This window comes from Ammospiza caudacuta, chromosome 8 (assembly GCF_027887145.1).
Source record: "Ammospiza caudacuta isolate bAmmCau1 chromosome 8, bAmmCau1.pri, whole genome shotgun sequence".
In the NCBI taxonomy this organism is placed as follows: domain Eukaryota; kingdom Metazoa; phylum Chordata; class Aves; order Passeriformes; family Passerellidae; genus Ammospiza; species Ammospiza caudacuta.
Window position 1 is genome coordinate 36,596,687 of NC_080600.1, and position 27,982 is coordinate 36,624,668.

The 27,982-nt window shown below is 41.3% G+C and overlaps 1 protein-coding gene across 1 annotated transcript in view; it reads left to right on the forward strand.

Annotated features, from left to right (window-relative positions):
• Nucleotides 1–328: 328 nt before the first annotated feature.
• The window catches only part of LOC131560784 (uncharacterized protein in mobD 3'region), a 77,112-nt gene continuing 49,458 nt past the window's right edge, over nt 329–27,982 (forward strand). The window contains exon 1 of the mRNA XM_058809736.1: nt 329–494. Within this exon, the coding sequence (XP_058665719.1) occupies nt 329–494 (166 nt within the window). The remainder of the gene's footprint in view (nt 495–27,982) is intronic.

Below are 27,982 nucleotides of genomic sequence, written 5' to 3' on the forward strand. Positions count from 1 at the left end.
ACGTGGTGGGACACGGTCGCCGTCTGGTTCATGTTGCCGGCGGCGCCGGGCGGGCACGGGGCGCCCGCGGGTCCCTCCCGGCGCCTCCGAGCGGCCGGGCCGGGGGGCTCCGGCTGCGGCTCCGGCTGCGCTGCTCCGCACCCCGGGGGACGCGGCGGCTCCGCCCGGCGGGGCCGGACCCGCTCCGCCCCGCCCGGCACCGCCCCGCCCGCCGGACCCGCTCCGGACCGGGACCAGCCGGGACCCAGCCGAGCCGCCCCCGGGCTGGGGAGATGAACGGGATCTGCCCCGCTCTGTGAAAGCCGGGCCCGCAGTGCTCTCAGCCGAGATGAGTAAGACTGCAGCAGAAAGTTTATGCTGGCTGCTCTTTCTTTCGTGCTCCGCGGGGTTTTTCCTTTCTGCCTTCCCCGTTCCCTGCTGCCGCCTCTTCCCTCGGTTCCAAACGCCTCCAGCCCACTGCGGTAGCGGGGTACGGGCGTGCTTATGTAACGCAGGTACGAGGCACCGGCAGCAGCCTCCCGGCCCCGCACGGGCTCCCGAAGTCACCGCGCTGTGTTCAGTACCGCAAACAGCTCCACGCTTCCCCGTGGAGCAGAGGAAATGCTTCTCTAATTAGACTTTCACCCAAATAACTTTCTGGGGGGTTGGTTGTGGTACAAGCTAAGAATCTGTACCCTCCAGACTCCTGAGCAGACCTTGCCAGGAACACACAGATTCTCTTTCTGCCGGTCCAACCCCGAGCTGATGCCAAAGCCAGGATTTGGGGATGGAAGTTGGTAAGCTCTGTGAGCAGATTGTGACACCGCAGGCTGATAATGAACAAGCAATATTTTGTAGATGCATAACATCCTTTAGAGAAACCTCCCAGTAAAACAAAACACAGTGTGCCACACACCAGGGCATTTCTGAGGGGTGCACAAAACTGCAGCCAGGGCAGGTAAAGTTGGTGCAAGAGGAAGCAAAGAAAAATGAGGACAGACTACGGCCAGAAGCCATGGCACAAATCTCCTAAAGAAACTGCTGATTTGGAACCTCTCACTGCATGAGACTCCTGCTTCAGGCATCTCTGAAGCATCTGTTCTTTCAAAAGGGAGGCTGTTGAGCAGTATTCGCTACCATATCCAAAGTTATACTCCCAGTGCAGGAAGTTATTGCTCAAAAATAAAATGAGTTTTAAAATTCAGGTCCTGGGTTGAGCTCGTTTTATGGTTCTGTCTCATTTTTCTCCCCTAATGCCACTCCCTCTTTTTTAAGTAAGCTGAAGAAAATGTACAAAGCATATACCCAAAAAATAGTGATGCAACAAAGCAAAAGTTTTGCTAAAGTCTTCAGGCTGTGCTTTGCTACTTGAAGGTCCATCCCACTCTGCAAAGGAGAAGGCTGAGAGCTTGCTGTGGTCACAGCCCACAAAAGCCTGTGAGGACCTTCATCTGTGCTTGTAAATCTCATCATGACTTCAGACATTTGCCAGAGCTCTTTTCAATGGGGCTCATTTTCAGAAGATTTTAATTTCCTGGATGAAAATCTGCTTTAAATCATCTCACACACAACATTCCAAACTCAAAATTCATTTTGCACACCTTAATTTGGACGCAAAGGCAGGTGCTGCTGGAGATGGAACTGGTGAGGAAAAGACTGATCTCAGTCTGCAGAAAGCAGCCCTGGGTACAAACAACCCCTCCAGAGAGGGGAGAGCAATCAATGCTTCCTCCAGTGATACTGAGAAAAATGTCATTGCTAAAGGAAGCCAAATGCAAAGCAAAGCACAGCAAGAGGGTCCCTGCTTGATCATCTCCAGGCACCACGAGCGAGGCATCCGGGCTGGCCTCTAGCCTGCAGGACTGCTCACATTAGCCTCCTTCACCTTAGCAGATTTATTGGATTTTGAGCAATAAAAACCACATTTAGAAAGCATATCAGGGGCTCAGCAGTGCTCTTTCACCTCTCTCTATCATATGCAGACAGGAATGAAACTTAATGGATATAGATGGGGAAAAAACCACCCTCACATAAAAATGAGACATGATTCAACTCAAAGGTGAGTGTTGAGGAGGAGAGAACGAGTAAGTGGCTGTTTGGGTAAAGGGCTAACAGGGTAACTTTCACCATACTCTGCCCAAATATTTGTTCTGAAAAGAAAATGATGACTTCAAGTTATTGTCACCAGGAACTCAAGCAAGCAGAAGTAGCCTGGAAGATTCAAAGACATTTTTCTTCATCTTGAAATACACTTGTGTTTAACAATTTCACATGGGAACTACTTTAAGACCAAAAAAAATGGACTCATGACAATTTTAGTTGTGAAATAGTTAAATATCTGTGGGGTTTTGTAAGCTCCTATGAGAACTTTGTGTAGTTTTCATGTTTGATTTTAAGCTTCACTGTGGCTGACCTTCCATGCAAGCCCCAAAACCAGCTTTAAGGTACTAAAAAAATCTCCTCCTTATAATAACAAAGAAAAGGCAGCTTGGGTTAAAAAGTTGCCAAGGACAGAGATAAGATCAATAATTTGCTGGCATTGTTTTAAATGAACTTCTACAAATTTTGAGATAGCTATTCCTAGAAAGTGCTCTTTGCTGATTAACCTCCTGCTCTCACAAGGTGGGACCTAATTAGAGGATGAACCTAACAAGGACTGGAGCTGTAAAATCTCTAGAAGTGTGTGGTTTGCCATTATAAAATATCCCAGAAACAAGGCAGATCAATAGAGGGGGATTCCACAAAATGCCTGCTGAAATCCTCCCGAGCACCACTCTGCTGCTTGCTTCTCCAGTAATGTCATTCCCTGCCATCCCTGATGAGGCTGTTAGTCCTCCATAGGTGTAATCTTCTTTGGGAACTGGCTGCTTAGCAAAATGCAGCTCACCCTGGGTGCTGACTGCTAATGCAGGCATCCATGTTAGCCCTGCAAGGAAGTTCTCCAATGTTTCAGTGCCTTTAGGGTGCAATTAAATAACTGAGTGATTACCAAAATATGCTGGAGAATATTAAAGCTGGGAGCAGATGCAGTAGAGCAGGTGGCACTTGCCCATGTTGGAACAGCCCCTCAGTGCACTGAACAACCTCCTTCCTGAAATATTTAAAATGAGTAAGAAATCAACGTGATCAGCCAGGAGAATTGATCAAGCTATCCAGAAAATTTGAGAGAAAAGAAAATCCCTGCTTGTGACAGAAAAGCCTGCCTGTCCCACTGTCCAAGTGCAGCAGAACTGCTGCTGGAGGCAGCATTTCCCAGAGGCTCCTGATCACTATTCAAGTCCTGCAGTAACCTGCTCTTAGAAACTCCCAATACAGTTCCCCAGCCACACATTTTCCTGCCTCTTATTTTCTAAGCCTTATTTTCTTAAAAAATCCTCACAACCCTTTTTCCTTTTTTTCTTTTTGGTCACATTACATAAATTTTATAATCACCACCCTGCGAAATAAAATATTAAAGTTTATATTGGTAATTATAGATACGTTGTGGCGACATGTTTTTCTATAGCTGTAGAAAAATATTTGCTCTCTTTTCTGTTTTATGCAAGTACATAAAATTTAGTCTTACTGCTGCCCCACATACCAAGGGCCCTATTCTCTGCTCACACATGTTGGCAGCTATTGACACAAGTGAACTCAATTTCTAATTCACACCAGTTCATAATCAGATTACAGACTTCCCTGTGTATGGATGAAGAAGTTTTAATGCCACAAGGGAGGCTGACTTGGGATCACTGTGAGGCTGGCAGCTCCCTCAGAATAATTACCCACCAGGAGCCATGCTGTGTGTGAGTGCTGAGCTTGTGTGAAACACAACAGGGCAGAGCCTGCCTCCACTCAGCTTCTCAAAAATCCTCTACGCCAAGCAGCTCTCAAGGGAAAGGGCAGCAGCTTTCAAGATATCCCAGGAAAAGCTGCTCCAGGAGGATGGCCCTGTGGCCATGCACACACGTGTTCACATGTGCACAATCCCATGCGCTCTGCAGCCTTCAGTCTGGCTGCAGCTCTTGGAGGGAATGTGAAGGAGAATTCCCTCAAGTGAAGCCCAACTTCAGGCAGACTCAATAAACCAGTGGGATGCCAGCTTTCAGCCTGGCTGCAGTGCCAGGAGCTGTTGCTGCTGTGTTAACCCACAGAGTTTGGTTGCTGCAGGGAAGGGACACCTCTCCCACTGGGAAAGGCTGGTGTTATCCCTGCCAGGTGTTATATTAACTGTGTGTATGCCCCCTCCTTTCAGCACTCCAGGGTTCCCTCACAGCTCACTGTCTTGAGGTTTTGTAGGATGATTTCTAACCAGCTCAACGTGATTCACTAATTGAAATTTTGAGCAAAACCAAGGAGAATCCACTCCATTGCTGAAAGACATGCTCAAAACATAATCCAGTCCAATATACAGAAATGATCAAGAAGAAAAATATAGATGTTCCTCATTTATACTAGCTAATATCCACTGAGGCATAAGGGTGCATTAGTTATGATTACTTTCTGTTCTTATTCACTACATTTATTTCAATAGAAAATATTTAGATTAAGTATTTGCAACTCCTTTTAGAAAAAAAAGGTGTACTAAAAAGTTCTGGCACACAAAGGAACCATTGGTGCACAATGATTCCTTCACTTAATTTCCGTGAAGGTGAATGGTATTGAATTATAGTCAGAAGATGAAAAAAATCTTCCCTGTTACAATAATAATGAATTATCCTTCTAGATTTTGCCTGAAAAGGAGAGATATAATGAAAATAGATCCAGTAATGTCTACATATCATTGATTCAGTGCAGAGAGTATGTTGTGAGAAGAGATGGAGAAAACAGCCTGCATACAACTGCCTTGTTACCAGGGAAGAGAAGCAAGTGCTGTTTGAGATATAAAACTGCAAGTAGAGGCAGGAGAAAATGGTCTGTGCCTGGATGAACTGAATGTGTCACCCACAAAACCTACACAGACAGGAGGTGGCTTTATGAGCAGCCCTTCTCAGGGCACCTCTGAGCAGGTCTCTGTGGGCTGCTGAATTAATTCTGATGAACCACAGGCAGTGCCAAAAGCTAGAAGTATCTTCTTCAGGATCCCCTCAGTCTGTTCTGTATGTGTCTCTTACCAGACTCTAACAGAGAAAAAGAAAATAATGACTTTGAGTCCTTTACATTTTCAACTGAGGCTTCAGAGAAATAGGCAATACCATCCAAGAAAACAAAATTAAGCAAAAAAAACCATACATGGCCAGCAAGCTATATTAATTTTCTTTATCACACTGTATGTTGACAGGTAGACATACTTTACAGGTGAGGAACTTCAGGAAAAAGGAACAAATCCTTTTTCTTTGGTCTCACATGAATTCCATAGTAGACCCCTGGAGCACTCTGCTCCATCTCACTGCATTCATTTAGCCTTCTATTTGCACAAGCTATTGCAGTATAAAAAGAAGAAGGTGAACCTGACCTATCTGAGAAGTAGATTTAATTTCATGCATAACTATTACTCACACTGCTAACAGGATTCAATATTTCTACCATGCAAGAGCTACAGGATGAGTAATGCTTTCACAAGTGTGAGGATTTACAGGAGCACAGGTACCCATCTCCCTGCCCATGGACATTGCACCACACTCAGGAACTGCCACAGAGCACTGGTGGAGGCATGCCAAAAGCAGTGTCAAGTAATGTCAAATTTCTGCACAGGTTTGTGCGTCTTTGCACCTTAAAATCTTGCTTGCCATGGGAAACACTGAATATCATGCAGAGCACTTGCTCTGCAAGAACATCACAGCCCTGTCCAGTGCTGGCTCTCCAGGGATGCTCTGGCTCACTGAAGGCAGGCCTGAGCAGTGGATTTCTGGGTTGACACCGCAGCCAAAAGCCAGTCCAGAGGGGAGTTACAAAAGGTTCAAGATTAGCACACAAGCTTGAATGAAATGTCAAGAAAGAGTGAGAATATTTTGTCTGAGCAGGATCATTTCCCTTATTTTCAATAGATATAAGAAATCATCCAGAGCCCCCTTTTTAAAGATTAGACACCAGGTAGTTAAACTTCTGAAACAGTACAAGAATTCCTACACTGATAGTCAGCCCAGCATTCCAAGTATTTATGTACCTAATAGGTAGCCCAAAAACTTGTCAAGGCTTGGCCAAATTTACTATGGCAGAATTTATGTAATCAAATTGTTTGTCCCCTCAACATGAAGAGGTTACCCCACAGCTCCTTCTGCTTCTGGGATATTTGTACTATGTATGAATCTCATGAAAGCGAATTTCACAGTGAGCCATTGTTTTGGGATGAGAAATTCTGCTCTGAACTGTTTGTATGTAGAAGCATCATCCTGAAATTAGCTCCCAGAGAAGCCAGAATGAAATAGAAAAGAAAATTTCACATTATTTAGAGGGTTTGCAGTTTAAATTAATAGTTTGTAGCTATGGAGTGGTGAAGTAGAGGACTTTATGTTAGGTCTCATAGGCTGCAGGAAAGATACTTTCCAGATTAAACAACTTACAAAACCTCAATGACAACAAGAAAAAAAAAATATTGGCTACATAGATCATTTTCCTTCATCTATCTGGGTTAATACAAACCTAAGCAAAATTTCAGAGGCATACTATCACTAAGAGGAAAAAAAATGAGAAGAATAAAACTTAAACCATAATTATTTCCACAATGCTTCAATGGTATTGAATAACAGACAAAAGCTCTCCCTTCCTTTACTCTGTGTAAATCTCATAGCACATAACAGGATTTTTTTTTTCACAAATGAAGGATAATTTACCATCAAATGAGTACTTTCCCTGGAACACTGCAGAGCAGTTTGCTCAAGGAACAACAAGGAGCAATTGCTATCAGAAATGAAAAGATGATTTCTCAACCTCTGAAGTCTCTTTTCCCTGCAAGACATGTATTCCTGTCTCCCCACTTAAAAAATATTTTTACAAGACTCTTGGGGCACTGAGGAAGGCCCTAACTCATTGCCACATGTACAGAAACACAGATTAGTGGTTAATATTCTGGTCTATTCTCCTCTCACAGAATTCATTGGTTTGGCTTAGTCTGTGTCCATGTGTTGTGACCACCTCTGAGGCAGGGTAACAGATCAGCCTTTTCCCTTATCTGAAAACACTTTAAGGCATCAGGCCCAGGCTATCAGGGAAGCAATAGCAGGTGCAGGCAAAGGTCCATCAAAACATGTTCCTTTACGGAGGCAAAACCCATCATTTTAATCAATCAGAATGAAATATGGGATAGCCAGCAACCATGTCAGAAGGACTGCAGCTCAGATTTCCAAGGTGGCTACTAGAAGGTCACTGCTTTGTGTCCCCATCCTCTGGGGCAGGAGGGAGCATGCTGGTGAGGAAGAAAATTTAAAGAACTTAAACAACTTAAATGAAAATGGGAGAAGACAAACCACAGGACTTTGAAAAGAGAACTTGTCCACATCACCAGTAACAAATGAGAAACTCAACTTCACACACATTTTAGCTATAATCCCTACAACAGGCTATGAAGACAACAGTGGGGTTGCAGTCCAGGACCAGACATGACTGTGCCCTTGACTGCTATTGCTCACATCCATAAGAGCTGCTGTTAACATATTCCTGGAAGACAATTCTCTTCCTCCGTGTGTAAAACGTTCCAATCTCTTCAGATTTGTGATGCCTTTTCAATAAGAAAGCATCTGAAATTCCCCTTATCTCTGTTTTTCTGTTCAGTCAGAAGCGTGTCAGTCACAAGCCCACGCTGCTCAGCCACCATGATTGCTGCTGCACTTCAGCTGACAAGCTGTGAAAGTTTTGGCTGCCCAAAAATCATGGGGAACCTATTTACTTCCTTTTGTTAGAATGATGTTTGTCCCCTACTGGCATGCACCAATGTACCTTTGCTCACATACATCAGGGGTTTTAGTGACATCAAGGATCACATCCAACCAGTTAGAAAATACTACCTTGTTAATGACAGACAACATTACTGCCAGCTGCTCTTTCCAATATCCTATAAACATACATAGAAATCATTTCCTTCTGCCTGAATATCCTTTTTATATTCTGCTTATAAAAAAGTGGAACACTATGTGGGGAAAAACAGTCAGGATCCCACTCCTGTACTTTGCAACAAACCAAGAGCTATTTCAGTGTAAATTCCAGTCAATGTCACAAGGCTTAAACTAACCAAGGAAGATGTGAGATCAGAAGGATTTCTTCCTTCTTTTGGACTGCAAGCCTTTTAGTAAGTCCCAGAGAGCTGTTGAAGACTTGTGGGACTCACAATGTTAAGAATTTTTCAGGAACAACCAAGTCTCATATGTAGTTACATATTCTCTAGCAATTGTGCAATCTTCTAACAACTAAATCCAGAAATTATATTACCCTGCTCTCAGGAAAATACCACAATTTATGCTTGCTGGGAGCTGAAGGCCTCAAATGCAGGCTGACAGCTACAGTACCTGTAGGAAAACACTGTTCATTGCATTTACTCACAACCTCTGAGGCAAATGTAACACAGCCATCCAGCACACACAATAAAAGGACACCAGCTCCAAACACATAATCCAGCCATTACTTTGATTGCAGTATGTTTTCCAAATTGATTTGAAAATAAGTTTTTATTAAAGTGCGTGATTTGTCAAACGCACTTCCAGGAGGTGTAAGAAAAACAGCAAAGAGACTGGAGCTAGCTTAACCAAGTTTATAAACCTGCTGTTTCAGCCTCAAAGATGAATTACACTGCAGGAGCACGTTCACTAAACGTCTGTGCTCTCCTTCTTGCCCTCCTACCTATGTTCAAAGAATAGAATAGAAAAACATAAATCAAAGTCTCAGAACATATTTCTCCCCCAATTCTGAAGCTGCCATATCTCTATACCAGAATCATAATCCCCTGCAATACAAATAAAAAGCACAGCCCTGCAATCACCACTTCAAAATAATTACAGGCCACACAATAATTTACACTTATCTAAAGCCTTTCACCCCAAGAACCCCAAAGCAATTTATACACAATATAGATGTGGCTGATATGAAAAATATAATGCCAAGGAGCTACTTGGGAATTGAGGCATTGTCTAAATCATGTGGATCTTTGCAGTTCAAAACTTACCCATTATCCTGATGGCAATTTGAACCAAACCTATTAAAATCTCAAATTAAGGACTTTACTAGGCACTGGCAGGCATGTTCTGAACCTTTCTTTAATTTTAGTCAATTATATTGAGAAGTCAAGAAATGAAAAGCCTTGAAACAACACTGCCCAGCAGACATATACAGATTCAGAAGGTGCTTATCTGAAGTACGACCAGGGCTAAGACATCCTTCTGTAAAGAAAAAATGTCTAAATTTCTGTATTTGCTTCCTTTTCCTTTATAGAATTTAATTCTCATCTATCCAGGCTGCAGCTAAGTAGTAGCTTACAGGCAGAGCTGTGCTCCTTCTGTGGCAGCTCTGAAATATCATCATTTACCTCCCAGCTGCTCAGTAAATTAAAGCAGACAGCCCACAGGTGCTTGCTGGAGTCCCAGCACTCTCAATAGCACCAGGCCACACGGGTACAAATGGGTCTTTAAGCAGGGCTGTGAAATAGCTGCTGGCTCCCTAATCCTCCAACCACACCCCCGGGGCTCTGGGTGAGAGGAAGCTTGGGGAAGTGAAGGGATATGTATTTCTAACAATTAACTGCTAATCCATTTACATTTTCAAAGCTGTTTTCATACAGAAAGAGGCTACTGGCTCTTTCTATATTATTAAACACAGACTTTGTTATGGCTTTCTTCAGTCTTCAAAGTGCAGGCACACAAATGTTGAAAGCATTCACTGTACACTTTGTAGGATCCCCAAAAGGCAAACTTGGGGAATATAAAAATCTCTTTTGCAAGGTGAGTTATAGACACCAGCAACAGCTGGCCCCCTGGCAATCTTCACATCCAGAGAAATCACTGCAAACCCCAGTATTCAAAGGGATACCTAGATATTATTACCATATTTCAAAATTAGGAAATTGAATTAAAACCCCTTTGTGCCATAGGATGCTTCGGTCTTAAGGGTAGGAAAGTCTTTTCCCTTGCCCTTTGCAACATATTTATTTCTGTACCCAAACAGGTACATGGGTCTGTCAGGGAAATACAGGATTTTTAATGTTTTGAGTGAGACTGGCACACAGGACAGGACTGCAGCATCTCATCTGCATGGCTGATGCATCTGCAGTCAATCTGATCACAGAAAGCATCGGCCCCACTGCACCAGCAGGAGTGCTGCTGGCTCGGGAAGGAGGAAAAGCTAAGTGTGTTTTGGGAAGCAGAATGTTTCTTTTGTTTTAAAATAAGGTAACATCATGGAGAAATATTATTTTTGCTGCCTGCATGGTACCACGCTCCTGTTTCACTCCTGAGTGGCAGCATCTCTCAACAGGGAGACAGAAGTTTGCTATGAAAATGCAGAGAGAAGCCCCTGGATGGGCAGTTTGTTGCAATTCTTCCTGATTCCTGGGCTGACAGCTAATCCACCAACAACGCTCAAAACAAGTGAATAATTCAACCAGCTTTCATAGTGTTATGCTGGGGATAGTTGATTGCATTGCCTCACACTGGATTTATTTTCCTTATTACTTTTTGGGGGACAAAGTTGTCACAAAGCAAACATCTTTCTTTAATTAAAATGTCCTTAGAAATTGCAAATATTCAGTATTCCCTATTAAGAGACAGATGCCACAGAAGAAAATGTGATGAAATAACAGACCTCCTAATGAGACTCTATTTGGCTAAACTCTGAAACTAAAACAGCAAAGATATGGGGTTTATTTATTTTTCAATCTTCATATCGCTTCAATTTGTGGTTCACATCTTCAGGAGGTGAAAAACAATTTCAGTTAGTAAAAATGCTGCCCAAAGAAGCTATGTCAATTTATACCACCTGGGAATCTCACTCTGTGCTAATCTGTTTCATTCATCCCCATTTCTTGACATAAAACTGCCAAGGGAGTAGCCTGGATGTGGAAATGTATTACCCAAGTGTCACCAGTAATGCTGTCTCTTTTTCTCCCATTCTCTCCAGAGCATCTAAGCCAGAACTGACATCAAAACTGGCTTTGTAAAAGTGAGTGGAGGCAAGGGCAAAGAAAAAAAGAGCTGAAGGAGTAGAGTTCTGAGTAAATTCTGGGTAAAACAAGCTCTGTTATTGCCTTTAGTGCAAACAGGAGTTAATTTCATAGTTCAGTTTTATCTTCTGTGTTCATATATTTATGAACAGGCTTTATAACTTGGAGCTTGTAACTGTAAAGGAATATATTAGAATGACCCCAGTGGTCCCAGGAATCTTCCTCTGTGGTTTCACTGCTCTCATGGAGCACAACTATTGTGAGAAGCTGGTCTGGAAATTGCCAGGATTTTGATTATCCACACAATAGGCCTTGCACTGACTTTGGAGTTCAATAAAGAATCATTGCAGAGACCTGATGTCTGGGAGTACATATCTGCTGCTTCCTGTGTTTCTAATCACAGCACACTGGGCTGGAGAGACATCCTGGGGTATTCAGTTCAGTCCCTTGCCATTGCAGGTGACCAAATAATAAAACCCATTTTGTAACCTGATGGATTGCTTTGTTCTGTCAGAAGACATTTCGGGTCGTGTAGTTTTATTTCTGGTTACAGAAACTTTCAGTCAGTGCCAGGCACACTCTTGATGGAAATGTATTTTGCAGTCTCAGGATATTGAAGAGGGAGGGAGGGAGGGAGGGAAGGAAGGAATTCAGGATCAAAAAATAGCCAATGTCACATAATCAACAAAGCATTAGGACTTAGGAATATACTTATTTACTGTGTATGGAAAATAGGTCATCTCAAACAAAATTCAAGTTTTGTTCCCAATAAAGTACAAACTTGGCTGTAAAAGTGGCTGTGCTGATGGAACAAAGTTCTGTATCTCATTTGATTTAGTTCCAAAAGATGCTCTAAGTGAAAAAAGCATTATGACACTACACAACAAAGTTCATGCTAAATGGATTTAAATTATAGAACTGATATATCTTACAGCATAAATTTTAATTTAAGTGTCTGTCTTAGCTCTGTGCTGCTGTACATTGCATTTAGAAGCAGATATAAGTGATCATTAATAAAATTCACAGTAACATTAAAAACCAGTGAGGTAGTCAATAATATCGGGAATTGCTGGATTATGTAAATCAACTGGCAGAGTAACATACATTTTAAAACTGCAAAATGTCAAGTATTAAAGTTTCTTAAAGGGTGGGAAACAGAATAGCTGGACATGCTGGCAATGAAAGGAACTCATCATAGAAAATCCCCAATGAAATGTGGCATCCACAAGTGAGAAGGGACAGATCAAAAATTGGCTGCATGGAAAACAGAACCTAGAATGCTCAGAAGATATTTTTTTTTCACATTTTTTTAAAGGAGCTGTTGAAAATGCTGGAGAAGGAGAGGGGAAGAAGAAGAGGCTGAAGGCAGAACAGGAGACAAGAGCAGTGTGACAAGACACAGAGGGATTTTCAGCATAGGACAGCTCAGAGCTCACCTGGTATCACATGTGTTTATAAACAGGCTGTAACTGGGAGAGTTTCCACTCCCATCATGGCTGCTGGTGGAAAGAGACTTCCCCTCTAGCCTGTAAGAACTCCAATGTCTCCCAGCTTCTGCACTACTTGGTAGATAGCTTGATAGTTTATTGTAAAGCACTTCCCTGAAGTAATACTCTTTCATTCCCTGTTAACTTTGTATCTAGCTTTACACAATTAATTAGGGAAGTGTTCAAAGACCTAGATTTTAAACCACTTAATTAATTAGAAATGAAGGTTTAATGGTTATTCCTCTCAGACTATTTAAAATTTAATGAGAGAATTTGCAGGAAAAAGAAGGAAGAGAAATCAATTTTGTGTATAACGAATTGCAACAGAAAACAGAAAAGAGATGAACATATGTATCTGTTTACTGTTGGATTGGATGAGAGCATCCCTATCAGAGCTCAGGGAGTTGCAAATTTTTGGCAATGGGGACACAACTCATCAGTTCCAAGAAACTGCCCATTCAAACAAACTGGAATTTCCATCACAACCCAGGACGTCACTGTTTCCATCCCACCTCTTGAAAACAACATCCAGAAATACAGGAACAGATTTGCCTCAAATCTAAGAAAAGGCTGGAAAAGAGAGACAGGACCTCCTGAGGGGGGGTCCAAGAGCGGTGCCAGCAGCTGGCATTGAGCCCAGCATCATGGTGGGCAGGGAGGCTGAAGGCTCCTGCCATGGTATCACAGGAGGAAAACGACCCTTTCCAGAAGGAGAAGGACACACGTGGCCCCATAATGTCCCTGACTAGAAAAACTAGTGAGTCATCATCCTAACACCCAGCTGAGCAATGTGATTTCATGCAAGACACACTCATTTGAACTAAATCTTTCTATTAGAGGAAACAAAGCCATGCAGCAGCAGCAGCCCATCAGTTCTGCTTTTTAAGAGCTGTCACACTGACATCTCTCTAAAAGCAAAATTCCTTTTTATGCCAGTGGAAGGTCTGAAAGCCAAATGATGGGAACATGCCCTTCTAAGTTACTGAAACATTTTCAGTTGTTTCTTTCCCTGAGGTATCTGCCACAAACAAGAAGATCCAAGACTGAAGACAGGATAACTTAGTAAAGAACACTGAAATACTTCTAATAAAATGAGCAAGACCCAAGAAAATATCTGAGCTGCTATTGCACTGAGCTTTGTAAAGACAATAAAAGAAGCTGCCCCTCTACTGAGACATTTCAAATCTAATCTCTGCTTTTAAAACAAAATTACTCTGATACATAGAAAAGATCAGGCTTTGGGCAGGGGAGAGACATTGCTTTGTTTTTTTTTTATTTTAAGAACTTGGAATTTGATAGGATCTAAGTATAAGCATTCAAAAAAGCACTAAATTTGAAAAGAGGCTTTGTTCATGAGTACTGGCAAGACTGATTGGTGTTAAGATTAAATGAGACTCCTAAGCTTAGAACACTTCAAAATAAATATCAGCATGTAGCACTGCTGTGACTTTGCCAGCCATCTGCGTGATTCATGCTTTAGCCACCTATCTGTTTTTACCCAAGCATTTGGAATAAAGCCTTGCTGATAAAAAGCATACCTTTTTATGCCCTCAGCTATTGCTAACTAATCCTGTCACTAATTCAAATCAATTGAATTGATCTAATTAAATCAGGAAATGGATCTGCTCAGAATTTGGTGTCTCTTCCACAATTCATATAGGAAAAATATTTGCAGTGAATATTCCTATTCCATATCAGCAACTGCCTTTTTAAAAAAACAAGGGATAATCTTTGGTGCAGAAGAAGAGGAGGGGGAAATATTAGGGATTTTTTTTGGCTTTCAGAGCGTAAATCTGCATTCAAAGCCTAAGAAACACTGAGGAGTAAGGAATAAATACCATCCTGCCCAGAAAGCAGCAAGACTGGATGGATAAGTGAGAGGCCTGGGGTAAGCAACAAACTGTTCCCTCAGCAAATCTCTGAGTCCTCCCCAATAAATTCTAGTCTGGCCAGCAGCAGTATTACTGCCAAAGAGGGAGGATGCCTCTGCATTTTCTGTTCCACTCAGGACAGGATTTAATCCTAAACATTTTTTTTTAATCATTTAATCTCTAAAATTTATGTAATCACTTATGACTAACTCCTCATTGTAACAGGACTTTTACTGTACGCAATTATCTCTTTAGTTTGGGTTTTAAATTAATGTCAGTCATTCTCCTTCCATTTAAAATCTCATTTTTCACATGTACAACACTTTCAACCAGCTTTGGAAGAGAAATATCAAAGGAGCTAATTCCCCTTGGTTTAATTTAACTGAAGAAAATGGAGTTACAGAAAGGACAGTTTTGAATTGTTACAGTGTGTCTGAACTCTCACAAGCAAGAGAGACAGCAGTGGCAAATCTATGGATACATAAAAAATTCAGTGTCTTTTACTGGATTTTAATGAGGCTTTTTTGTTTTAACTGAGGAGAAGGCAGGGAAAGAGGAAAGTATTTCTGCAACACCACGGTACACATACCATGAAACAGCACTTTTCTTCTCTGACCCCTATTATGCTCCTGGAATTGCTTACCAAATGAAGCATAATTCATGTGATTGTCAAGTACCCTTCCTCCAAGCAACATAATCACTTCCTGCACCTAAATACAGTGGGACTCTCATCAGAAGAGAAGTCCTCAGCACCTTCCAAAAAGCAGCAGCAGCTTCCTTTGCACTGCCCTTCTGTTTCAACAAAATCATCTGATCCTTATGCTAAATTATTGCCAAGCTTCAAGCTCCACTGCCTCAGCATGGTGGGTTTTGCTTTGGGACATTTTGTCCAGGTCAAACTGGACCAACACTTAGCAAGTAGCAGCTTTAAAGATGCCTCATTACATCTCATTTTTGACTAATAATTGTTGTAGGTAGGTAAATGACGTTTGTTATGATGAATATGAAAATAGTCTCTCTCATAATTTTGTTCACTTTACTTATGTATTTTACCAAATCCATTACATGTTCTAGTCCAGCTTCCGCAGTACGAACTCCCCTGAATAACAGGAAATTTATAACCAGGTGTATTTTGAGGTGCTCCTTTCTGTATCTCTGTTCCCATATTCAGCAAACATAAGGATTCATACTCAGAATGTGTACACACAAAGATATCAAATTCTGTTTCAGAGCTTTAACTTTAGAATTCACTTCCCAGACAAAATTTGAATGCTCTAAAAGAAGCCAGGAAAATTATCAAAGTGAATTGTGAATAAATATTTGAGAGTGTTTGAGAAATGTGGAAGTGGGGTTTTGCTATATTGCTTTGGCTCCAGCCTTCCATGGGATTGATCTGAATGCATTACGAAGACATTAGAATTCATCCCTCTTTTGCATGGAAAATGGTAATTCTCTGACAAATTACTTGAAATGGAATGTATTCAATTCCATCCCAAGAGATAACATTTTGTTTTGAGGAGAGCCAGATGCATGAGTGCTGCTGAGCTGTAGGCACACAAATACTTAAAGCTGTGTTTAATTAGAAAGCACCTCCCTAAAACAGCACTGCTGGAAAACTGAGCTGAGCCCAGCACACCCCTGGTCCCTTTCTGGTCCAAAAGGGAGGGGAACCCCCTGGAAAGCTCCTGTCACAGCAAGGCAGTTGGATTTGGGGGAATCCAGAAAGGCAGCTGGCCAGAGGCCAGCATGGGGATGGGCAGCTGCTGACAACAGCAGCAGCCACTGAACACAAATCTCTGCTAAAGCAACAAGATTTAGTAACAGGCAGGTACTGCTGGTGCTGCTGTTACAAAAGAAAGCATTCCTAAAGAAAAATATTTCAGAATTTTAATGACAAGTTTTCACTTTCAATGTTTTATATTTCAATTCTAGATTCAAAAGAAAGAGAGAGAAAAAATTAAAACAAACTCTTGGTTTTGGCAGAAAGTAGAAACTTCTTTTTTTCACACACTCATTTCATTGAATTAGTAATTTGCCAGTAAAGGATTTCTGACAGAAAAAGTTGGTCCACCGCGTGCTGCCTTCACCCACAGTGAAAGTGGATTTTAAAACTTCTCCAGCATCTAGAGGGTGAAGTAAGTTTTCTTTTGCCCCAAGCACAGCACCTTCAGTTTGGTACCTTCAGTTTTATGTGAACAGCAGCTCACCAGAAACTCCCCTGGGTTTGGGCAGTGAGATGCACAACACTGTGGTTACATCTGAAAATGTGATGATCAGATGAGCACATTGAATGAGTGACACTAACACATTGCAAAGATGACAGAAGTAAAAATTGCAGGAGAAGCAATTTCTGTAAAAACTATATTTAGATCTGGCCATGACATAGAATAGCTCAGCACACCTTTTACAGTAAAACTATTTTTGCCAGCATTCTTAAAATATTACTGCTAACCCATAAGAAATATTCCTCATTGATTTTGACAGTTGTATATATTTGAATCTTACCCAGAGATGAGCATTCAGTGACTGGCAAGTTAAATTTTTCCATGCCATTTGTTTGCAGATGGGGCAGTCAGCTCCCTGAATGGCTTAAATCTCACTGTGGTTCAAAAGACTTCATACTGGTGAAGGTTTCTTTCCTAAGAAACATTCACAAATTTAATGTCAAAAAAGGTAGCCAAGTAATCTGTGACTTGACTGACATTTACACACACACAGTCATAGGCAATATATTAACTCAGTGTTTATGGCTCTGCATGCAATTAACAGCACTGCAATTAAGTTCTGGCATAATACTGCATTTCAAAAGGCCAGCACAAGCATGGATATAAAATAAGCCAGCAGAAAAAGTCCTTTTTCATTGCATTTTCCCTTCAGTGGCTGCATCCCTAGAGACAGATTCACAAGCACTGGGACTGGGCTGAGCCTGTGGAATGCTCAGAAAAAAGTTTCTTTATCACAGTCCTGCTGGCAATGATCTGACTCAAATTTCAGTACCTGCTCTGAAAAGAAATGTAAGGCATGAGTCACTTGGCTCATTATCAAATATCATACCCAAACTAGATGACAAAAAGATGGTGATTTGCAACGTGACCCGCTGCTTAATACTGCAGTTTTATTTCTTCTTTATTCTGAAGAATCCAGCTATAACTGCTGTTGTTGTCCAATTTCCAACCATCTCAGCAGCATGGATTGCCTCCTTTCAGAAAGATGCTGTCAGATCTATCTGTGCAATACTGAGCTACAGGGATGGCAAGTGCTTGGCTGATGTGTCTCCCCCCGAGTGCCCATTCAGCATTTGTGCCCTTGCACTCATCCAAACTGGCTAAACGATTGCTGTGCAGCTGGACATAAGGTTTCCAACAAAACAGCTATCCATCAAAATATGCCAGTCTGTAGAAATTAATTCTTGTCTTACAACATGTCAGTTTTGATTTACCAGGGGCAATCTTTTGCTTTCCAGTGGGATTTCTGATAGAAAGCACACAGCACACTTTACCCCAGACCCCCGTGAGTGTGCTCGTGCAGCATCACCCTTCTGGCCCATTGCAGATCCCAGTGCTCCTCACATGTCTGGGTACCTTTTAAATACCCAGAAAATGAGCACAGATTTTATTAATCTTTTTCATTCATCTTTAAGACACTTTCTAAGTATTTAAATATGATCTACTGTTTATGACATTTCCTGATGAATCCGGGGTAGCTACCCAGGAGAAAGGCTGTACAAAGTTTAGGTGTCACCACTGCAAGGCCGCAGGGGAGGAAGGATTTTCACGGGCAGGATTCTGGGCTTAGGACCATGGACAGCACCCTCGGGTTGATTGTTTTGTTCTTGCTTTGGAGCTGATGGCAGAAAACAGTCCTGATCCTTTACACACTCACGTAATGTAAACTGCAAAGGGGATGACAGCAGGCTAAATCCTACTAGCTGGTGTGTTTTTAATATTAGTTTTATGGCAGGTTTTCTCAGATTAGTTAATGGATGCAATACACAAAACATAAACACAGAAAGATTCTGTGTCATGGGCAGTCACAGAACTCTGCTGCTGTTAGAAAGGAAAGTGAGCCTGCAAAATGCTCTGCTCTTTGGAGACACAAAACACTTGGAAGCTAATTTGTTTCTCTGCTATCACCATTCTGAACCTGGAAAGAATCTCCTGAACTGAGTCCTATTTTATTCATAAGGATTATACAGCACTTTCAGTAAAGCAGCTGGCAACTACCAGTCATTCTGCCTTTTAAAGCTGAATAAGCAAACCCTTTTGTTTTATTAACTAGTACAGGTTTTGTTAGTGCCATCTGCAATACAAGTGATTCTATTGATTATCAGGTTGGCTAACGCTAATTATCTAAATTACACTTCAGAAAAGCATCACTGAATTCTCCAAGTCTTATGAGAGGTAGATGATCTGGCTTATCAAACAAATCACTCTAGATCAGTGAATATCAGTTGTGTTTTATCCTTGCACAGGAATCAGAAACCTCTTTCTGAAAAGCTTCTGAGGAGCCAGGAGTGATTCAGAGTTAAAAGGCTAGAGAGTGGAGCGGGAACACTTACAAATGAAGATAACACCTAGTGCTTGTTATCTGCTTGCTAATTCACCATAGATAATTGAAATGTGTTTGCTATCCAATTAGGGCTTGTTTCTGTCCTTGGTACTGTGCTAAATGAGTTTAATGAAAGAAAATTGCTGATGCTTTCGTATCACTCTGGCTATTTTGACATATTTAAATCTGCTTAGCAGATTTAGCATTGATTTCTAGCATATGTTACTTTATTCAAACACAGTTTGGGTTTATATATACTTATATATACACACATAAGGCATAATGATCTGTGAAGTGAGGGTAGAATAAGGCCATCTCTTGTATGGAAATTCTAAAATCTAAAAAAAAAGTAATTTGAAATTGAATGCCTGCCTCTATGCAGCACAGCCATCACAAAATTGTGTCCAAGGTTTGCATCTCACCATGTGGTAAACCAGTGCATGTGCAGGTGACAGCCTAGTGGTTCAAAAACCAGTTCCCACCTCCTTTTTTGCCTCCTCATTAAAGCAGTAGCAAGTGTCCCTGTTTATTTTTTACAGAGTCTCCCTCCTATCGAACAATGAACCCAACCTTGCTGGACACAATTTTGGCCAAAGAGAAAGAGGTCTTCTAAATATTTTTGATAGTATTTGTTAAAAACAGCACATATCACTGCTCCAGTAATTTTTCTCAGTCACCCAAAGGTGTAAACATTCTAAAGGGGACATGAAATAGGCTATCCTATGGTCAATGCAAACCCAAAATCTATTTCAGAGGCAAAAGCTCTAAATTTAAGAGAATTGTCTTTTCTTTGGCTATTTCAGTATTTTATCTTCAAAAGACCAAGATTAATAGACTGCAACTTAGCAAGTTCTTTGGCAGGTTAGCATTAGTGAACGTTTCAGGAGCGGTAGGGATTTTTGAAAACCTGACCAATGCACATACTGCACTTCTACATGCTTTTAAACTTGAAGTTCCAGCAGTGGCAAACTTATTGTTCAGATTATGATCAGAAAAGGCTGATTTGCATGAGCTAAAAGCATAAACTCAGAAGCTAAATCCTGCTTTTTCCCATTTTCTTTGATCCAATCAGTATTCATACTGTCTAAATTCTTCCAAAAAGCATAAGTGAACTTAACTTGAACAGAACTTTTATTGCTGAGTAGTTGACATTGACTGTCATTACTGGTCCTACTGAGCCAGAGAGTTTCTGATCACATTTTCCTGCAATATCTTTGTAAAGTCATAGGATTTATTTGCTTAGACATGACACATAGCTCATCACTCTGGGAGCTCTCCAAATTCTTCATGTGCTCATTAAACTCCTAAAACCAAATGAAACTGTGCTACTTTCTGTAAGTTACAATGATGGAAAAATATGTTTTGAACTATCAACTTATCATAAACTTCAAAGAAACCAAGAGTTTAAAAAAACTATTTCACTACCTCCAGTTTGTGAACTATATGACTAGAACAAAAGTACTGAAATGTGAAAAGATCCATTATTGAACCTCATTCATTTTTCATTGACACTTTTTGTCAATTAAGCCAGGCTTCACTTTCTCAGGCTTCATACAGTATATTTTATTATGGTAATTCTTCTTTTGACTTTTTTCCTTCAAGATTGTCTGTTATTTTTAAGCTCCTAGCTCACAGCTAAGGTAGACTGCTTCTTAAGGTAGTAAGACTGTTTTATAAAAACTCTGCAAGATTGAGTTTTCTCCATGATATTCTGCTTCAGGGATACATCAGGTTTTCCTGAGACAGACCTTTTTCCATTTTCTTTTCCCTTTTCCCTTCCTGACAGAAGTCCATTCATGCTTTTTCTCAGGAAAACATTATTAACTCCCTGCTTTCCTCAGAGGAGTCCCTGTGCCACCACACAGTTAAAGTATAACCGAGAGAGATTTAAGGTAAGGTTAAAATCAGCCCCTGTGTGAGAGAGGGAGGTAAATTAGTTCTGAACTTCATAGCCAGGCTACATAGCCCTTCTGTGCTTGGGTTTTTCAGTTGGTCACTGTGATCTTGGACAGTAACTACTTCAGGAAATTATTTTTCTTCTTCTCTATTTTTTTTTTTTTTGTGGTTTTTTGTTTAGCTGGTTGGTTGGGATTTTTCTGGTTTGGTTTAAGCTTCTTGCTAATAGATAATTCAACGAGAATAGACAATCCAAGCTACCAGCCAGAGAATTCAATAAGTCAGAGCCAGGTACCTGCCATGCAGTCTCTGTCTTCCAGACTGAGTGATCACCCAATACTGCAGCACATTTCAGGGACATATACATTTACTCCTCTGTACAAGTCCTTTTATCTGTCTCTCCTCTGCAGTGTCTGAACAGTTTCCTGTAATGCATTAAGAAATATGAATATTATACATCACCTCTATGGTTCTCTTTCTCATGTTCATGTAGGTGAGGAGAGAAATATACTAATGTTAATGATCACTTTAACTTCCTTAATACTTATGCTGCTTCCAGCTTTTCTGAGCAGGAACTCTTTCTGACTGGTAAGACCATCTGGGCTTAAAGCTCTTTCTGATTTTAAAATGTATTACAGCAGTGACAGTCTCTGCATTTCAAGGCAGCTGTAGTAATGGATTTGCTGACCTGTCTAAAGCAGCATAAATTTGGTGTGCCTGGGGTGTGTGAGGACTTTTTCAGACAGTGGCACCCACAGGGGTGGGTGGTATAGCACAGCTGTGTCTCTGCCCCAGCACCATGCCAGGGATGCTCTCCAGAGCCCTCAGCACCCCCAGCCCTGCAGTGCTCACCTCCTGAGCAGCCCCTCCTGGGTGTTTGTTATGGGTGCTCTCGCTGCAAACCCCAGGGGGAAGATCTCTGGGTGACTCTGGGTCTCACTGCAGGGTCAGTGTGTCCTGGCCCTTCCCCTCTGGCTGTTGTCCAGGGATGAGAGGAACGAGTTTCTTCTCATCGGATCTCTGAAAGTAATCTCTGACTCCTCCAGTCAGTGCACAGACATTTCATCATTCATTGCAGTAATTAACCTGCACAGCAACATTTTCATGCCAAAGGTGTTATGGACAGATGGTTGAGGCACTTCTTATACATTCCTGTACAATTTGCTCCAAAAGAAAATGTCTGAATGCAACTTTTCTGTACTTGTGATTAGAAATCATCCTCCTCTTCCTCTTGGCACTCCAAGGGCCTGCAGCCACCCATGGTGTAGGACCAGTGCCTGGTGCAGGCAAGAATGGCCCAGGGCCACAGATTTCCCCACCACCCATCTGGGAGTTAGTGCCACATACATGATCCTGCCCTAAAATCCCAATGCACAGCAGCACAGCCACCCATGGACACTCCTTGGCAGACATCACTGAAGCTGAGACTCACCAGCCCTGCATCTCTCCCATCTACTCAGTCCCTATTCAGCATTTCTTTTCCAGCTGTCCCTGAGTCTACAGACATCCTCTCCTCTAAGCTGCTGTTCCCGCTTCAGAAATATATTTGGAGAGCTGTATCATGATGGAAAACAAAAAATCCCCTTTTAGGACTTATCTTTCTCCTAACACGGTTTCCAGTTGTTTGTAGGCTTTGTTTAATGTCATCTTTTCAATTTAAATGCTCTTATTTCAAGATAAGAAAAACAATTCCCTGACTTACATTTCTTTTATCTGTCCTAATTAGTTTTTTAATTAATTCATAACTCCAAAAGCATTCATTTATTTCATGTTTCAATTTAACTTCCAAGCTGGCATAATCAGATTAGCAATCAGACCCATTTTGAAAATATTTCTTCTCACAGGAAGCTGGGAAAACTCGTACAAAACTGCCTCTGCAAACCTAAGAAGCTTATAGTTCCTGCTTTGTTCCCCCAGCCTAACATTCAAGTTTGCAGGCATCCCACTCCATCTGATTACTTACAAGGATGATTCTTTCCCCCAGCAACAGCTCTGTTATTATTAGTTATTTGCACTGCAGTGCTTGGAAAGGATTCAGAGGAGCAGGGATCTGGGTTAGAGGGAGCCCCACGATGCCTCCTGGGCACAGCTCTCCAGCTCCTCTCCTCTTTCCCAAATCACCTCTCTCCCTGCAATGCCAAAGTGTTCTGTGATATTTCATGGGTGTACTTGGAAAGCAATCCATTTAAAAGTACAGGCAGCTGCAGATCAAAAGGCTGTGATCAAGCAGCAGCAGATAGCAGGGAGTTGTTTCCCTCTCTCAAACACTTCCACAGCACTGCTGTAACTCAGGAGAGCAGCACACTGGAAAAGCTCTTCAATACATGCTTGTCTCAATATCAGCTCGGTGCTGCTGAGGCCCCTGAAAGATAAACATCCTCAAGAGCATCTGGAATAAAGATAGACTTAGCATGTGATACACTCTGGAGCTGATCTGGGGTCTGGGAAATGCAACCCAAAAAGTAGAAAGTCATTTTCATGGTAAATTTACAGAGCAGCACAACACTGGATAGTTGGGAGTTATAAGATATATATAATATATATAAGATTTCTTATCCAACTAATAACTCCCATTCTTGCCAGTTTTGCCCTGGAAATGGATCAATTATACAACATTTCCTACAGAATCCCTTCTAATCTTTCTGCTATATCCTGGAGGTATTCAGAACTTTCTTTGCCGTGGTGATATTTAGAACAATTTTCTGAAAATCCTAATAAACACTGTCCCATTTTTGTGCTCTCCATCAAGTATTTCCTGATGCCACAAAGCACTCATTCAAAGGAGCCCAAACACACCAATGGTTCACACCACCCTCACAGTCTCCATACCTCAGATTTTTTTTAAAGATTAAATAGCATGCTGTTTTCTTTCATATATATGTGAAGAGACAGGAAAATAAGAAATTACATAGATTAGGAACTTTTTCCTTCATGCTTTGAACTTCTTCATTCAAATATTAGGAAGCAACTGAGAGAATCACGATAGATTAACTTTAGCACAGGCATTGAAAGTGCAAATATTTTAACTCCTTGAACACATCAAACCCATAAAGATTTTAGAACTAAACATTTACTACTCTACCCCTGTAGTGTCTGACCAAAGTTAATGCAATTATTAAAAGATGGACACAAATAGAGAGAGGAATAATACCCATAATAACATGTTCTACTGTGTTACACTAAGGACAAGTTTAGTTGGATAAAATCTGCTGCATGAGAATTTTACCAAGGCTCAAAGTTTCATGTATACAGATGAAGGAAACCTTGAAAAGAGAGCTATAAAAAAATAAAATAAATATAATTACTCATCTATTTGTGAACTGAAGCTTCTCTTGCTTTTAAAATCATTCAGAAGAAGTCTAAGTGGTATGACATGACAATACAGTTTAAATTAAGTCACGTTAATCAATATTAATTTATTCTTATAGCAAGGAATATGTGTTGTCAACATTTCATCTTTAGAAAAGCATCAACATTAAAACTAGCTCTCATGATGAGATAAAATTAAATATGTGTTTATTCTCACTGAAGAATGTATGTATTGCTCCTATCATGTTATTAAATAAGCTTTCAATGAATTCACAGTATTTGCATGTTTGCACATTAAACATCTGCACTGATGATCTGCAGATTCACTGCTGAAACTGCCTATTGTGCAACTGCATAAAGATTATTTTTTACAAAGCCAGAAGGATTTTTCTTATTTTAAAAACATTCTGCACATGCTCTCATGTAAAACATTGCAGTAGCTGGCAGCACCCAGATTCAGATGTCTGTGTGAGCTGAGTAGGAAATAATCTTCCATTAGTTTTCAAATAACTTCTGGATGCCACGAGTAACATGATGCTCAGTGTCATGTTTATCTTGGGATTTTCTTGACAACTGAAACCCATTCATAATTCATCTACTTATAAAATACTCCTGAGGAACACATCAGAGGAGGGGACACAGCTGTACCTTCCACTCTGCAGTGCACAGGCATCGCAGCATGGTCTGAGTCAGTCCCCTTAAATAAAATCCCCATCTTTAGGTGGCTGCAAATCAGTCTTAGAAATGGATATAGGGAAGGGCTGAACACTGCCAGCGTCTCAATTTTGCCCCAGCATATTCTGGCACCAGGCAGGGGTGCAGAAGTGAGGTCTGAGTTTGGGCTCCAGAGCTGCTCTCACTCCATCCTGTAGTCAAGCCAGACTGGGATCCATTTCCAGCACCTGCGGGGCCCTTCAGAAAACCCCAGTCACACCTATGAGCTCACACACAGTGTGGGGACCTTGTGCCACCCTCACCCCACCCATCCACACAGCCCTCATTTCTGCTGGTCAGGAGAATGAAAGTTTACCAAGACAGAAACCAAATCTGTAAGCAGAGCAGTTTGAGAGCTTTAACACATTTACAGTTGTCTCCTGCTGTGCAGTTTGTGTGACACTTGGGTTTGTCCCCTCATAGGGACATTGAAATGCCAGGCAGAGGTGTAGCAGTTGCAGATGAACCTGTGCAGAAGAAAGCTTTGGTCATTTTTTCACCACAAGGGCCTATTATAAAGTTCCTAAATCATCAGTTTGCTAGAATTTCACTTAGGCTAAGACACATAAAGGAAAATTAAGATCTTTTAAATGATCATTATCTATAAAAGCCATAATTCCCACCTTTCCTCCTCCACCATGGAGTGATACAGGCCCAGACTGGGGCAGTGAGGCAAAGCAATGCTATGTTTTGTTTATCATATAGATAATCTATTATGGCATGAAGGAGGTGCCAGTTAAGAGATGTGTGACCTCTCAACACCATGCCCACATCTGTGTTATTGTGTTATTGTCTCTCACAAACTCCTCCTGCAGTGTGGGTGCAGGGGTGTCAGCAGAGCTGGTGCACCCACATCTAGCACTCAGTTGCCTTTAGCGGTGCCTTCTTGCTTTCCTAAGCATTTTGCTTGAAGGATTTAATCTTTCCCATCATCTCCTTTTGCTAGGTACCCCTGTGTCTGACACGTAAATAATGAAAGTGTGCTCTTCCTATTGTGATATCTCATCCTGACAATCAGCTGCAGGGAAAGTGCAGTCAGTCAGTCAGTATTTGACAGGAATGAAAGAAAGAAAACAGGCTGAGTTTCACCTGTGCAGTAAGTTTCAAAGGCAATCCCATAAACTCTCTTCAGCAGGGCTGGAGCCTAACAATAGCAGCTGCTGGAAACACTCACTGCTTTGCAGAAGCCCCTAGCTCCAGCTGCAGTTCCCACTAAATATCAGAAGAACATGGGAGCTTTAACAGCTCTGACAATTGTGTGACTGGCCAAGCATCCCTGTGCTGCAGGGCTAGGGGTGAGCCTGAAGTGAAAACCAGAAACTTTCAGGCAGAAATAGAAAGAACCACGTGGCTGGGTCCCCCTTCTCTGAGCACAGCAGCCCCAAGTGTGGCCACCACACTGCCCAGCCACACTCATTAATGGCCCAGGGAGGGCAAATTCAGATGCAGCAGGAAAAACTTCAAGGGCTTGGCAGCCTGGATAGCAGAGACTCGAAATGTCCATTTGCCAAATCCACTGGGAGGCAACTAGCACTTCACTTTCAATATTCCTGAAGCTTGGATTAATCTGACTCCCAGACTAGATATTCTGAACTATGAAGATAGTTTTAATATTGATTCTTGTTGTAGTCTCCTATGCCAATTACTATTTGCAACTGCATGGAAATCTTCCAGGAATTTTTCAAACGACTGATGGTTTGAAAATACCTGAGATATTTTATATACAGAGATACCCCTTATACTGGAAGAAATGTGAACCTTGCACTAAACACTTGGGAAATATTCATTATTCATACAATCAACATCCAGTCTTGGTCTCTGTTTATGTACTTCTCTGTCAAAAACTTTTACACTCTTCTTACAAGTATCAGAGCCTGCCTTTCTGATGCTAAAGTTTCACATCCTTACTGAAATTCAGGCTTCCAGCAGCTTGGAGCCCCTCTGCACCAGAACTGAGCATTAAATCTCTGCTGAGATCAAAAAGCAGTTGGTGTCATTCTAAAATATTTACTCTCCTTCCCCAGATCCCTTACATAGTTATCCACATAAAGTAAATGTGCAAGCCTGGCACTTTATTTTCACACCAGATATTTCTCACAGAATGGTTTTCCCCCATGCAGGAAAATTTTACCCCAGTGAAAATTTATATTCTGAAGCTTCTGAAAGTGGGTGCTTAGGCAGAGGCACCTGCACCCTCAGCTGGTTCAGAAAGCAGAGCATAAACCACGTAAAGCAGCTCTAACAAGCACCAAGGCTTTGCCTTGCTTGGGGCACTTTAGAGCACTTGGGTAGAATTGTAGTTGCAGCTGACCCCATGTAACACACAGAATAAGATCATTCCCCCTGAAAGCATCTCTGACTCTGCTGACTGCAGAGATCCCAGTGCAATTACCTTCCTAACCTGGATGCCTCAAGCAGGGTAAATCCATACTCCTTTTGTGTAGTCTTAGCACTAAAATGCTTGAATTGCTGCTGGTTTGCCTTCACCTTCATCCCCTTCCCCTGTGCTGCCACGTCTGCAGAAAGCATCTGGTCCTTCCCATTCAGTCCTCTAAAAACTAAACTTTTTATTGATATCATTTGTCTCAGACCTTCCAGAAAGTAAAAAAACCAGAAAAGTAACACAGGTTTCAAATTCAGAATGGATAGAAAAAGTAGCTACAAATATTTTCTTAATGAATGGCAAATAATGACAGTAGAGAACACCAAAATACATTTTTTGAGACATTTCCTAACTGGAGTGAGAAATAAATTAAAATGTGCAATAAAAATTTTATAGCAGTTAGTGATTTCACTTTGGAAAACCTGCTAGGAAAAAAGTTAATGGCATAATAAATTCTTTTTCTTTGGGTGAGAAATTATTATTTGGGGGGTTTAAGGTTTGACAATTTCTTGTAAATCTAATCAGTCAGCTAGCAATTAGTAACATTAAATTGCTTTATGTCCTTCATGCTGTACCAAGGCAGAGCACTGAATGCTCAAGTTTCTCTTGCAGGCTGATTCACATCAGCTGCGTGCACACAGAAGAAAGCATTCTGAAATGTGTTAAATAACTATCAGCAGAAACTCAGGGCAAGGGATCAGAGGCCACAAGATTTCTCCCAGCGTGCTTGGAA